The following is a 15,733-nucleotide window of genomic DNA, read 5'->3' on the forward strand; positions in this document are numbered from 1 at the left end:
TGAATACAGGTACATGCGAAATAATGTCAACAAATTAATTACTAAAAGAAAAAATTGTTATTTTAAAGATAAATTCAAACGTAGTTTCAATAATACTAAGCAAACATGGGATGAAATAAATAAATTGTTGGGAAGAAAAACTAAAAGTAATTGTGATGAAGTCATCTCACGATATGTGTTAAAGGAACAAACGGTGGAGAGTGTAACAAACCAATATGTAAATTATTTCTCAGATAGTATAAGCCAAATGTTGCACAGATGTGATTTTAAGGCATCCAATGTTAATCAAATAGAATTACCTCACAGTATGTATTTACCAAAGGCAACTCTCACTGAGATAAAAAATATTGTTAAGAAAATGAAAAATTCAAAATCCTTGGGAATGGACAACATAAGAATGTACGACATAAAAAGACATATAGATATTTTAGGACCTATTATAACGCACTTAGTTAATAGACTCATTATAGAAGCTGAATTGCCAAATGATCTTAAATGTGCTATTATTAGACCTATATACAAAGGAGGAAAGCACTCAGAAATAGGAAACTATCGACCTATCAGTATAATGCCTGCACTTGAAAAAATTTTTGAAAAATATATTTCCTTAAAATTAAATAAATACTTAGAAAAATTTGACATTATAGACCAAAAACAATATGGCTTTCAAAAGAAAAAAAGCACAGAGCATTTATTACAGGATTTTTCAAATTATATTAATAATGAATTAAACCATAAAATACATGTTTTAGTACTATTTATAGATAACTCCAAAGCGTTTGATACAATTGACCCACAAAAATTATTAAAAATCTTAGAAGCAATTGGAATTAGAGGTAACCTACTTAATTTGTTTAAAAATTATTTATCTAATAGACATATATGTGTAAAAATATTAGAAAAAATGAGTGGGAGGAAAAAAATCTGTGCTGGAGTCCCGCAGGGGTCGATTTTGGGTCCAACCCTTTATATTATATTTGTATCAATAATGAAAAAATTATTTAAATATGTAAGACACTTTGTATATGCTGACGACACTGCTCTTGTCATATCTGATGAACAATTATCCATTGCGATTAAATATATGCAACATGACTTTACGTCCCTGATAAAATGGTCACATGACGCAGGTCTAATCATTAATACCAAGAAAACTAAATTGATGCACATACGGTCTCCACATGCTTCATTTCAGATCATGCCTAAAATAATTTCACATAACTTTATATGTATTCATCAAAACATTTTACAGCCATGTATGTGTGAAAGTATTGAACTGGTAAATGAATACGTTTATTTGGGGGTGACTGTTGATTGTCATTTCAAATGGGATACACAAATAAACAAAACTTGCAAGCGGCTGAGAGCGATAGTGGGTAGGATATACAAACTGAAATGTTTCGTTCCGGTGAATATTTTAAAAATTATTTACCTATCACTCGCAGAATCAACTTTACGGTATGGTTTAACTACTTGGGGTCACTCTTGTAAAACTAATTTAAACCACCTGCAATCAGTACAAAATTCTATGGTGAAGTTATTAGCCCAAAAACATATTTTTTCACAGAGACGAAACATATCATTGTTGTATCGGAATTTAACAATATTACCGGTGCAGGCCTTATTATGGTACAAAATATTGATTCAACATTATATCTGAGTCTGATTATAAAAGAAAAGTGGAACATGAATATAATACAAGGTTTACGAAGAATGAAGGAATGCTTGTTCCAAAATATAATAATAAATACGGACGGCGAACCCTAGAATTTAACGTGCCAAAAATGCTTAACATGTTACCCATCAATATAAAAAATTGCGATTCCACAAATAGATTAAGATATATACTGAAACAATGGTTACTAAATAGAGATAGTTTATATTAATTTATGTGTGTTAATTGTATAGTTATAGTAATAATATTATGTGTGTATGTATGTAATTGATCATTAACATCCTGTTGACAAACTGCTTTATTGAAGTTTAACGGGATTGTAACTTGAAAACCAATAAAAAAAAAAAAAAATGTACAATTCATCTTTTTTGTTTGTTTTATTTTTGATCATATATTTATACTGTTTGTATCTCTATGTGGAATGTATGGGACTGCACTAACCTCTCCAAATACCGGAATAGACACTTATAATTATTATACTCAATTAAGGTTCATATTTAAAAAGTTTAGTTTTCTTTCTCTTGGCTTAATTTAAACTATTTTAGATTTTTTTAATAATAGATAATTTGGGTGTTTTAGTGTGGTCGGAAAAATATTATGTTTCCAAAAAAACTTTTTTTATGAGCTTATAAAAATAGCACGATTATTTCAATTTTTTAAATAGAATAATTTTTCTATTCGAATCAGATTCGATATTTTGTATCAAACCTATTTTGTTATTTAATTCATTCACAAAAATAAAATAACAACGTACAATCTATGTAACAGACAGATTCTCCACGCAGCAACCCCAAAGATGATACAGGCCCTGAAGGTAAAATTGGTACTGAGTGGGTGTGGGTACTGCCGCCCCGGGAACCATTTATTGGATAACCAACATCTATACCATAGGTCACTTCAAGTGGTTCACTACGTTTGGTGATTTAGCCCTAACCCTAACCCTTTAACCCTACAACTGGTTTCTCGACCAATCGCCTTGTGCCGCAGTAGGAGGGATATGTTTATATGTACGTCACTTCTGGACACACTGATCGATAGATTCCTACCCAACCCTCATACCTTGTACCTTCTCAGAACTTCGTCTCCTTACTTTCCTTAATAAATACCCTCCAAACAACATTTCAATAGATGACATAGACCCTAATGGAAATTATTTTCCTCAGGGCCTCCTGTGTTGCGTTAAATGAAAAAAAAACAACCTTTGAGCCGTTACCTATGTGTAGTTATGTAAACATAACAAAAATTGTACCCAATACTATGACGTACTCATAAATCAATATAAACATGCTATAATAACGCAATTTTTGGAGGTGTTAAATGCTATTTACACAAAGCGAAATGAAATGTACTCAGAGAGCTATAAATACATGGCCGCTGTTAAAGCAAAGTACAGCCTCCCGGCCTTTCTGGTTGCCTTAAGTGTTTTCCTCTTTTTTGAGAAACCTTAGGTTTATAGTATATAAAATATAATTAACTTTTGAGATACCTAAGGATTATACCACATAAAATATTATTAATTTTTGAGATACCTTAGGTTTATAGAATATAAAATATTATTAACTTTTGAGATACCTTAAGTTTATAGAAGATAAAATATTAATAACTTTTGAGATACCTTAAGTTTATAGAGGAAAAAATATTATTAATTTCAGAGATACCCATGGTTTATAGTATATAAAATATTATTATCTTTTGAGATACCCAAGGATTACACAATATAAAATATTATTATTTTTTGAGATACCTTAGGTTTATAGAATATAAAACATTATTAACTTCTAAGATACCCAAGGTTTATAGAATATAAAATATTATTCACTTTTGAGATTCCTAAGGTTTATACAATATAAAATATTATTAACTTTTGAGATACCTAAGGTTTATACAATATACAATATTATTAATATTTGAGACCTAAGATTTATACAATATAAAATATTATTAACTTTTGAAATACCTAAGGTTTATACAATATAACAAAATTGCGTTTTCCGTATATTAAGGTAATTATTACATACTCCCAAAGCATGTTTGTTTTAAAAAAAAATTAAATGGTATAAATCATTTATTTATTATACGCCATAAAAGGCTTTTACAGTAATGTGATACATTAGATTATAAGTACACAGTGGTACATAGGCTAATATTAGTATTACATTTAAGAACACAACAATATGTATACAAAACGACATTGAATGTGATACAGCTGAAATTTTCTTAAGGCATAGAATGCTACAATAATAGAAAACACCTCATTTAAACAGGATAAAATATACAGAAAAGGTGACTTGCCAACAGATATAATCTAGCAAAATATTATAGTAGCGCAAATAGTAGTGAATCATAAACTATTTATTGTAGTTAAACTATATAAAAACAACATATTGTTTAAATATATCTTATTTCATTATGTCTTCCAATAAAAAACATCTGTAGAAAACAAGAGAAATCACATTAGATTTTAAAAAATGCTGGTGTTTTTAAAACCGGGTTTTACCGAGCAACGCGGGGGCTTCAGCTAGTTTGTTATAATTTCCGGCAAAGACCTGGTTATTTAATTTTTTCATTCCTTCTGCGGCTCTAATCAGACAGTAATGTAAAAATAGGAATTCTTTTTGTGAGCAGATACACAATAATTTCATATGCTTGTCTGGAACCACTTGGGATGCTGAGAGAAATTATTCAATTTGTAAACACGTGTTTCCGGACGAATGGCATCATTTACTCGTGGAAAATTTTAAATAAATTTCATTTGTCATAATTTTAATTGAAGGTTTTAATATATTTATTTACTGTTTTTTAATAAATTAACTCATCTTTAAAATCCTTTTAATGTTTTTTTTTATAATATCTTCCTATTATTTTTATAAAAAAACCTTAAATGAAAAAATTACACAAATCGTAATTTTTATTTCGAATTCAATGTTTTGTTTATTTCTTGCACATGTTTCTAAATTCATGAATTTATGTCAAGTTTTTTTAAATTTAAATAGGAATATTTTTTGATCTTTAGTAATTATGTGTTTCGTTCAAGTATATTGTTATCGGCATAAAATTGAATGATTCGGTATTTATTTATTAAAGCTCTTTATTATTATAACGAGAATTTCATACATTTCGTGTTAATAAATTAATATTAGGCCTACAATTCATTTTAAACAACAATAATTAAACCAAATAAGTAATTGAATTATCATTGAAAGACAAATGCCAAAACAGCACAAAACCAGAACAAAACCAAAAAGTTCAAAATCAGTTTTTTTTATTAAAGGAATAATTTTTTCACATAATATGCTTAAAAGATGGAGCTGTTACAGTTTTCATGAGCAAACCAGTGCGCACGCATGGTTGCTCATAGGTTCCTCTGGGTTCACCATTGTAAATAACGTCCATCAAAATTAGCAGTCCTCTGAAAAATGAAATGAATAAACAACGTTTTGTTCTGCAGCTGGAATTGATCATACTTACGTAATTTTGAAAACTAAATCCAACACGTAGATCATTGCGGCCGGGGAGATAGGTAGTAGATGCTATTATATCGGGATGCTATTATAGTGTCACTGGATCAGAGCAGTTGTAATAATTAATGTGCGGTTTCAATGGAATCCGATGGTAAAATGATTAACACCTCTCCAGTGATGCACGCATCCGGCGTGCCCACCTCCAAGCTGTTCTGGGGCAACACTTACTGGCTGGGCTCCAAACCGCAATGCAACACCGCGGGCTCTTCATCGCGTGCCCCTTTGTCACCCAGCCCGCGGGGCGAGGCCCTGTCCCTCCCCTCCTCGCGGCCGCCCTTCCCCGTGGCGTACTATGGGGCCTACTTCCTCCACGACTCTACGATGATGATGCCTAACAACTTCGAAGGAGAGGTAACTATGAAATTTATAACAATGAATTTGGTGAGACTTGAAGAAGTGGGGACGGATGCTCCACTCTGGAATGAAATGCAAAGTTCATGAACTTAGTCATGTTCTCCTTGCTACTTGATGAAAATTACATAATTTTTTTTAATTATTATTATAATATCATTATATTTTATAACTACTCGAATCAGCGATGGTCGGAATAACTGCAACTTAGCAATCTTTTATTAATGTATTTCTCCATCTTTGTTTGTAAAGATGTACGTTTGTTTCATCAATATTCATTATCTCGACACTGGAATGATATAGAGAGAATGGATAGATACCAATTATTAAACGCAGTGTTGTAACAGTAAAAATGTAGTACACTTCAAGATTCTGCATTACGTGAATTGTTGAAAAACTCGGAGAGTTGGAGAGGAGAATTGTTGAAAATCAAGGAGAATGCACGACGTTGAAATGAATGGTATAAGAAGTCGGGAACGCCCGAGGAAGGTATGGCACGATCGAATGAATCAAATACTTATTTGCGATAAAATGAGGATAAAAAAATATCGTCTTGAGAATGTTATTATTAGAGACCGGATTATATGCATTTGCATATTTGCATATGCAAATGCATATTTAGACCCTTTTCAGCGGTAGTTGCATATTTTAGCAAATGATTTGAGATCTTGCATATTTACGCTTGATATCGTTCAGATGCCTCACATAGCGACACTATAGACGTCAGATAGCAAGGCGCGCGGCCAGCGAAGCTGAGCGAAGAACTGATCTTACTGATCGCTACGGCCGGCGGCCGGAGGGGGGGGGAACCTCTCTCATCTTCGCCTGCTCTCGCGCCTACTCGGCTTAATTCGGCTAATTGCCGAAAACAATTCATTCATTCGTATGAGGGGTGATTTAGTATATTTTGATGGTAATTCAGTGAATTGCGAATTTTGTTTTTGACTGGTCGCACGCGCTGTTCTTTAGAGTTTCGTCTAGTGTTTTGTTTGTTTGCACGAAGTTGTACATTGTGAAAATGAACCATGCCCCCTGATAAAAAAGTGCCCATACGTGGATAGCTGAATATCCTGGAATATTTACATACGACGGAAAAGTTTTATACTGCCGAGTTTGCGAGAAAAACATTTCTAGCACAAAAAATTTCCAAATAGACCAGCAATTTTGCCTAAAACAGTGCCTAAAAGTGATAAAAAACTAAAATAAACACCACTTCTGGTAATCGCCGTGACACTTCGATATCGTTAAAAAAACTAGGTGTTAAATGTGATATCTGTGAAATCCCACGTAAAAATCAAATTTAAATAACAACTATCGTCTAAATACAGTGCGCAAAAGTTTTAAATAACTTAACACAGTTAGATTAGTGCAAATCGCCGTTACGCTGTGTCTTTTTGCCAGATTAAATTGTCAAATCATTGATACCAACAACACCAACGGAAACGAAAGTTACTGTGAAAAAACAATTAAACTTAAACCAAACTTAAATAAAACTATAATAAAAAATAAAAAAAATAAAAAGAAATTATTATCATTTATAACTTTGAAATAATAAAAACTTTAAAAAATAAAAATAAAAGCACTCCAGTGACATCTATTGACACAAACTCAAAGCTAACAACAATAATCATACTAACGCCATCTGTCAATTAATCCTAGTGCCATTAAATAATAATTATTGAGAAACATATTTCTATGGGAGGTGCAGACCGGCAAAGACTATTTTTATTTTAAATTTGAATATTTCACACTAACAAAATGCCTAACGTCGATTCTCCAATGAATGAAGCCAACCCATTTGGGACATCTAGTCTAACGCCAAGATCGCCTAATCAAAGTAAAAGAAGGAATCGTGCCGTACGCACAACATCTGAGGTTGCGTCTGATCCTGAAGATTACACTACAAGCCCGAAAAAATCAGGGGAAATTAGTGATGATTCATTACAATTGGATCCTATATTTACTAACAACAGAAATGCAATGACAACAGTAAGAAAATATCTTAATACAATAAAAACAACGATTATTGAATGTAAAGGAAAGATATCTGTAATACAAAAAGAAACTATTTATGTTGTTATGGAAAACTTATTTGATTTGGTCGGCCATATGAACACGGAAATGTCTGAAATGAGGGGAGAGTTAAAAAATTTACGACCACTGGCCAAGCATATTTGTGAGATCAAAGAATTAATTATTAAAGAAAATAAAGCTGTCACAACTAAAATTGACAAAAACATTGAAGATATTAAAATAAATGCGGAAATAAAATCGTATGCGGAAATAACAAGAAATGACAAAAATAATGTGGAACCACCAAACTGCAAAAAACATGAACCAATAGTCATTGTTAAGCCGAAAGATAAACAACAAAAAAATACAGTTACAAAGGATGAAATAAAACAAAATATAGATCCAGTTAATTTCGGTGTCACCGGAATAAGAAATTTTAAACAAGGAGCAGTAATCGTAGAATGCAAAAATACAGCTGCAACAAAGAAGATGGAGGAGCAAATAATCTCAAAGATGGGAGGAAAATATGTCGTGAATACACCTAAACCTAAGAATCCTAAACTAAAAATCATTGGTTTAACAGATAAATTCACTCCGGAAGAAATTGTATCGAAAATTAAAATGCAAAATGATTACCTCGAAACAATTGAATCAAAAATTGAAATAAAATTTATAAAAGAAGTCAAAACGAAACGAGGTGACGTTAACTACATCATTTTCGCGGAAGTTGACGGAAAAACATACCATAGAATGTTACAAGAAGGCAGAGTAAATATTGGATGGGACAGATGTCGAGTATTCGACAACATTTCACTTTTAAAGTGTTACAAGTGCAATGGCTACATGCACAAATCACAAGATTGCAGAAATGAAAAAGCATGCACTCGTTGTTCCGGAACACATGACGACGACAATGAAAACTGTCAAAACGACATCCAATGCATTAACTGCAAGAAAATGAATGATCGACTAAAATTACAACTGCCAACTGACCATTTTGCTTGGAGTGATGAATGTTCTGTGCACATGAGAAAAATTGAAGCGGAAAAAAAGAAAATTGATTTTTTATGTCACTAAAGACCTGCTCTATGGTAAACAGTAACATAAAATTATCTTCGGACAACCAATCAGATAACGAAGAGAGTTTTTACATCCATAACATACAAAGTTCGCCTGCTCACCATGAAGAGTTATCCGCCAGAGCCGGAAAAACCATCAATATAATGCATCAAAATGTACAATGCATTCGAAATAAAATCTTAGAATTAGAAAATATTTTGTGTGAAAAAAATATCGACGTTTTTTGTGCTAGCGAACACTGGTTACAAAAGGGTGAAGCGACATCTATCAATTTTAAGGGCTATAAATTAGGTTCAATTTTTTGTCGAGAGAGCCATATTCATGGAGGTGTCTGCATTTACCTAAACGAAAACATTGCTTTTACAGAACTAGAAAGTGTTAAACAAATAACGAAAGAATTTGTATTTGAATGTGTTGGTATTGAAATCCCAAAGCTTAAAATGATAATTTGTACAGTTTACTATAATGACTCTGATATAAATATCTTTTTTGAACAACTTGAACTATTATTAAACAAAATTTGCAAAAACAACAAAAAACAAATAATACTCTGCGGTGACTTAAATATTGATACAAGCTACAAGAACAAAAACGCAGATTCACTCAAAAACACACTAAAATCTCACAACATACGCTTGATTATTGATAAACCTACTCGTATACAAGGAAATAAAAAAAGTATAATTGATCATATAGGTACAAATATATCAAAAAGCTCTTACACATGGGAAGTCACAGAATTAGCTGTATCAGATCATATGGCACAGTTAATGCACGTAAAAACAGAATATAATATAAACCAAACGTGGTATACAAAAAAACAATTATTTAACACAGAAAACACAAACATTTTTAACAATTACATATCGTGTATATGTTGGGAACCACTGAAATCCTTTAAATCCATTAATGACAGCTACGAATACTTCATTAATGAAATAAATAATGGTATGAAGCTTTGTTTCCCCTTTAAACAGTATAAATATCCCCAAAAACGCAAAATAAATTGGGTAACGACTGGTATTAAGATATCTATTAAACAAAAAAGACATCTGTACATGAAACAAAAAAACACAAATGACCTCACAATCATAAACAATTACAAACAATACAAAAAAATTCTCAGTAAAGTAAAACAGGTAGCTAAACGGAATTACAATAGTAAACGAATTCAAAACGCGCAAAATAAAACCAAAACATCGTGGAACATAATAAAAGAGAACTCAAATAATTCTAATTCTAAAAGTAAACCAAAAATCTGTCTTAAAATAAATGATAACCTGGTATCAGAACCAAAAAACATTGCAAATGAATTTAACATTTTCTTTGCACCACCGCCACCACCACAAAACACATCTCTACATCCACAATCTGCCAAAACAGTCAAAAACAAACAGTCGCGATCATTCTTTATAACGCCTGTAAACAGGGAGGAAATTATTAAAATCATCGTAAAACTGAAAAATAAAAGCAGTGTCGGCACTGACAAAATCCCTATAAAAATTATAAAAGCATGTGCAGAAGCGTTAAGTTACCCGTTGGAAATATTAATTAACAAATCTTTTGAATCAGGAACCTTCCCAGAACAATTAAAACAATCTATTATTGTACCTTTGTATAAGAAGGGTCCTAAACAGGAAATCTCAAACTACAGACCGATATCCTTATTACCAAACTTTTCAAAAATATTTGAAAGAGCCATGTACAATCGCATTTATAACTTTCTCGAAAACTTTGAGATAATATGTCCACAACAATTTGGATTCCGTAAAGGCCGTTCAACAACACAGGCAGTTTTCAATTTTTTGAACAAAATTCTAGAAAATATTAATATTAGTAAAAAAACTGTAGGTATCTTTCTCGACCTCTCAAAAGCATTCGACAATGTTGATCATGAGCTTCTTCTAACTAAACTTGAACATGTGGGTATTAGAGGTCTAGCATTAAAATGGTTTGAATCGTACTTAAAAAATCGTCAGCAGAAAGTTCAAATTTCAAATATCAATGAAAAAATGGTCCAGTACATGGTAGAATCCAAATGGAGAACAATAAACAAGGGTGTGCCACAAGGAAGCATTCTTGGGCCTCTCCTCTTCCTTATCTATATAAACGAACTTCCAATAATTGCTGGCACAGAATGTTCAATGTTTGCTGATGACACCGCTTTGTTGTTTGAATGTAATGGAGACGTTGACGAATTTAACAAACAAGTTAACGAGACTTGCCAATTAATAGCAAACTGGCTGTTATCGCAACATCTATCACTCAACACAAACAAAACCCAAATTTTAAAATTTTGTCCAGTGCAAGCTACACCTATAAATATAAATGTAAACATTAATAATAATATTATCGAACCTTCCCAAACCTGTTCACTACTGGGAATGGAATTAGATATAAACATAAACTGGAAAGAACATGTCTCAAAAATTGTAGCAAAAATCAGTAGTTTTTCTTATGTTCTGGGTACCTTAAGAAAAATATTAAACACCGAATCAGTAATAGCCGCATACTATGGTTATGTATACTCAATAATAAAATACGGTATTATTTTTTGGGGAAACTCGGTAAACGCTAAAGATGTTTTCATCATACAAAAGAGATGCATAAGAAAAATTACAAACTCTGATCGTTTAGATTCATGTAGACCTATGTTTAAAAATCTGAAAATTCTGACAGTCACAGACATATATATATTGGAGTTATGCATGTTAGTGCGATCATCTACAGACAAGTTCCCACTAAAAAACTCAACACATAAATACGCTACAAGGCTCACAGAAAACTTACTAATACCAAAAGCAAACAAAACAATATTCCAAAAAGGACCATACTACATGGCCATTAAAGTATATAACAACCTTCCACATAACATTAAACAAATACAAGATACACACAAATTCAAAACGTTACTAAACACTTTCCTTGTTAATAAATGTCACTACACGTTGAGTGAATACCTCACGTAAATGAAACACCTATTTTTATTGGTATATATATTTGTATTTTTGTATTTTTTCATTGGTATATTGTTATTTTATCTGTATAAACATTGTAATTAAATAAATGTGGTTAGCTGGAAGAAATGGGGTCTACCCATAAGCTATACCTTTTGTAATTTTAATTTTACAATAAATAATTTTTGATTTGATTTGATTTGATTTGATTCATGTCAAAACCAGTGTTCATATCGCAGGAGTGCAGAAAAGGGGCCCACGACAACAAGTTTTTACAGTGGCAAGTAGCAGTAACAGTGAAGTAACCTCCAAAGGTAAACAACAAAATCACTTTAGCATGGATCTATGTGAAGCATTTCTTGCATGCAATATCCCTCTATACAAACTGACAAATCCTGCCTTGAAGGATTTTCTCAGAAAATATTGGATAAATCAAAATATACCGGATGAATCTACTTTACGTAAAAATTACATACCATCAATTTATCTACATGTGCTGGAAGAAATACGCAATGAACTCAAGGATAACATCATATGGATATCAGCTGACGAAACCACCGACACTTGCGGCCGTTACATTGCAAATTTGATTGTTGGTGCATTAAAACTTGAACCTTCACCTTCTACCTATTTGGTGGCCTGCAGAGAACTTGAAAAGGCAAATCATTCTACGATCGCCAGATTTGTGAATGAGGGTTTAAAAAAAATATTTCCTGAATCTTCTGCGGATGAAAATGTGTATGTGTTGCTCTCAGATGCTGCCCCCTATATGATCAAAGCAGGCAAAGCCCTCCAAGTATTTTATCCCAATTTGATTCATGTGAGGTGTTTTGCTCACGGAATTCACAGACTCGCCGAAGAAGTGAGATCCACGTTTGCGAATGTAAATAACCTGATTTCATCAGCAAAGAAAGTGTTTCTTAAGGCGCCTGCTCGTATTAAGGCCTACAAAGAAAAACTGCCAAATATCCCTTTACCTCCTGAGCCAGTAATAACACGTTGGGGTACATGGATCGAAGCTGCGATGTTTTACCATGAACATTTTGAAGCCATCAAGGGTGTTATCAATGACTTCGATAGTGCAGAGGCTTTGGCAGTTTTCCAGTGCAAAGAATCGTTTGACGACGCCAGTATTAAAAAAAAACCTAGCTATGATTACCACTCATTTCGCCTACATATCTGCAAGTATAAAAACGCTTAAAACTCATGGATTGGCGTTGAATGCATCTATTCAGGTTATGAAGGAAATTCGCCTTATGAATTCCTCGTTGCCAAAGCTATTCCCGAGTAAACTCAAAGAAAAAATTGAAAACATACTGAATAATAACCCAGGGTTTGAACCTTTGTGCTAAATTGATAACTTCATCAACGGGGCAGGTGAAATTTTGCCCGGAACAATAAGTTCAAAAAACGCACCCAAATTTAAATTCTGTCCAGCCACATCAGTAGACGTAGAACGTTCCTTTTCCGCTTACAAAAATATATTAAGCGATCGTAGACACAATTTTTCTACAGAACATTTAGAACAGTACTCAGTCATATACGTTTTTAAAAGTAAATTCTAAATTTTATTGTTAAATACATTTTATAATTGATATTTTCGAAAATATAATTGTTATCCTTGAGAACTAATAGCTTACTAAAATAAAAAAAAATATGTAAAAATACGACTTCCTGTATTATTTCATGTTGCATATTTTGACCCTTTTTATGGATTTTCGTGCATAATTTAGCTATTTTTATTGCATATTTGCATGCATATTTTGGGCTATTTTTGTTGCATATAATCCGGTCTCTAGTTATTATTTACCCCTTAAAATTACACCCAGTTTTCAGGAACACTAGAATTCACAACCTAAAAACTATACTCCAAACCATTCGTAACCCCGAACAATGCTGTGGACTTAAACTAAAATAAACTTAAACTGAAATACAAAACAGTTAAACAGATCGTAGTTTTTTTATGTTTCGTAATAAAATCAACAAGTGCTTACAAATGGGCGAGACCCATTCGCTTTTTCTTTTCTTTTCTTTTAATGAAACGGTTTTTTTTTAATGTTTGATTTATAGTACTGAATTACTCTTGGCCTCTGCCTACCGGCATCATGTTCTGAAACGGAGGTTGCCGATCTTCTACAGGAGTACTTCGACTCCAACGTTCTGTTCTTCCAGACTCTGTATAACACAACCCTGAAGATGGAAAGCGTCAAGAAAATAGATTATGACTATTCGTGGATGGTTTCACGGAGATTTCTTTTATTTGTGTAAGATTTGTTAAATATTTTTGAAGTGAAACTTCTTTAGGCGCGTAATTCGGGGACGGAGTAAAACCGAGTCAGGATCGACACGAAAATGCGGGTACCCCCACCACCGCTCACCGTTCACTGTCCCTCTCTCACCATATGCGCTTGTTGAGGTGGGGGAGCCGCTCACGAACGTTCTCTCCCGACACGGGACAACAATCGATGCAGTTTTTGCACGATTCATTAAGGATTTAAGTGCTCATGTATATATCTCGCACTTTAGTTACCATAACCCAATTATCACGACATTAGGAAATGATATTCATGAAATTGACAATGAAAATGGCACATGATTGGTAAATTGTCATTGTAATTTCTTTGTAATTTTTAATTGTAATATTGTTATTTATGTAATATTGTATACTTGTGAATAAATTGAAAATTTTTGGAACTATACATTAATCGAACGTCATTCATCTATAAGAAAATATTAGAAAAAGCAAATCCATGCTTCGTCGTTGAATTATTTAACCTCTAATTTTCAAACTAACCTAAGAGAGAAAATAGAGATGATGAAATGAAAATAGAGAGAGAGGAATACTAGAAGTTTCACTTCTGTCTTGCGTAGGCTTGACACACCCACTTTTTTATATTTCTCAATCGTTCAGCATATCTTAAGAATTTGAAAGTATAACTTTTGACATAAAAATCATCAATTTCTTCACTAACTTTCTTTCAAATCTCTAATAATTCCGAAAAAAACCCTTTCAAAATTCTCTTCAAGTAACTTAAAAATATCTTTTTATGTAAATCTCTGTGTGGAAGTCATAATTTTTTTGAATATTTCATAATATATGTTGGTGTCTTTCCGGAAAAAAGATTATGTAAAATTAATTCTAAATACTCCTTTCGATTACTCAAAAGAACCATAAAGCCATCATATTTTAGACCAATGTTTTGCAGTTCGCATAAGTACTATTGGAACATTTACTTGATGTCAAAACTTTATATTTTAATTAATTCATTCTGTTTAAAAGGTTAATAGATTTTCAAAAATATTTGTACCGAATTTGTCATCAAGTAAAATGATTTATTTTATAGATTTGCCATTTCACTGACGATTGCTTTATGCATTTTGGGAACGGTTTATGATATCCAAATATCTAGTAAGCCGGTTATGGATGAAGACACAGTCAAACAAAACGTTGTGAATTTGACAGCAGAAATTTCTAAAAATGGTTTGTTATAAAAGAATACCTAACATGGCGTTCGATATAGAAATCGGCCACTGACAATATTATTTTATTAGCGGTGTTTATTTTCAGGAGATGGAGTTCAACAAGAAAATTATATCAATGACATTGTCTTATTGAAGAAAAGGCAAAAAAACTATCCCGTTTACAAAAAAATACTTCTATGCTTTAGTTATAAAAGTAACACCGAATTATTATTTGATACAGATATCAAAGAAGACAACAAAATGTGTATGCCGTTTTTCGGACTTCGGTAAGGGTGTTATTTTTTGGTATAATTTTACGTACTTATAAATATCATAGAAAATAGTTTTCAGAAACAGTTATATCAAATCTCAGATTTTATTCCACTCTTCAATCTTAAGCATTTACGAGTATTTAGATAGAGTACTGTTCGCTCACACGTAAAAAAGTCTGAACTCGACTTCCATCCGCGCCGCTGCATAATGCCACCTTCCACTCTATTCTTTATTCTTCTATTCAACTCTTCCATCTTAAGCATTTACGAGTAAATATATACAGTACTGTTCACTCACACGTAAAAAAGTCTGAAATCTACTACCTTCCGCTCTGTTGCTTAATGTTTTCACTATGATCTATTTGACGCGCATGTCAAAAATCAATCATAGCCACCTTCGTA

The 15,733-nt window shown here is 32.3% G+C and overlaps 1 protein-coding gene across 1 annotated transcript in view; it reads left to right on the forward strand.

The window, feature by feature from the left end:
* The window catches only part of LOC149421881 (nose resistant to fluoxetine protein 6-like), a 33,196-nt gene extending 26,799 nt beyond the window's left edge, over positions 1-6,397 (forward strand). Inside the window, exons 9-11 of the mRNA XM_089634326.1 lie at positions 2,444-2,489; positions 5,312-5,547; positions 6,257-6,397. Coding sequence (XP_089490452.1) covers positions 2,444-2,489; positions 5,312-5,547; positions 6,257-6,397 — 423 coding nt within the window. The remainder of the gene's footprint in view (positions 1-2,443; positions 2,490-5,311; positions 5,548-6,256) is intronic.
* The last annotated feature ends 9,336 nt before the right edge of the window (positions 6,398-15,733 follow it).

The sequence above is a fragment of the Hesperophylax consimilis genome, chromosome 8, assembly GCF_061612785.1.
Source record: "Hesperophylax consimilis isolate HC1 chromosome 8, BYU_Hcon_1.0, whole genome shotgun sequence".
NCBI lineage: Eukaryota > Metazoa > Arthropoda > Insecta > Trichoptera > Limnephilidae > Hesperophylax > Hesperophylax consimilis.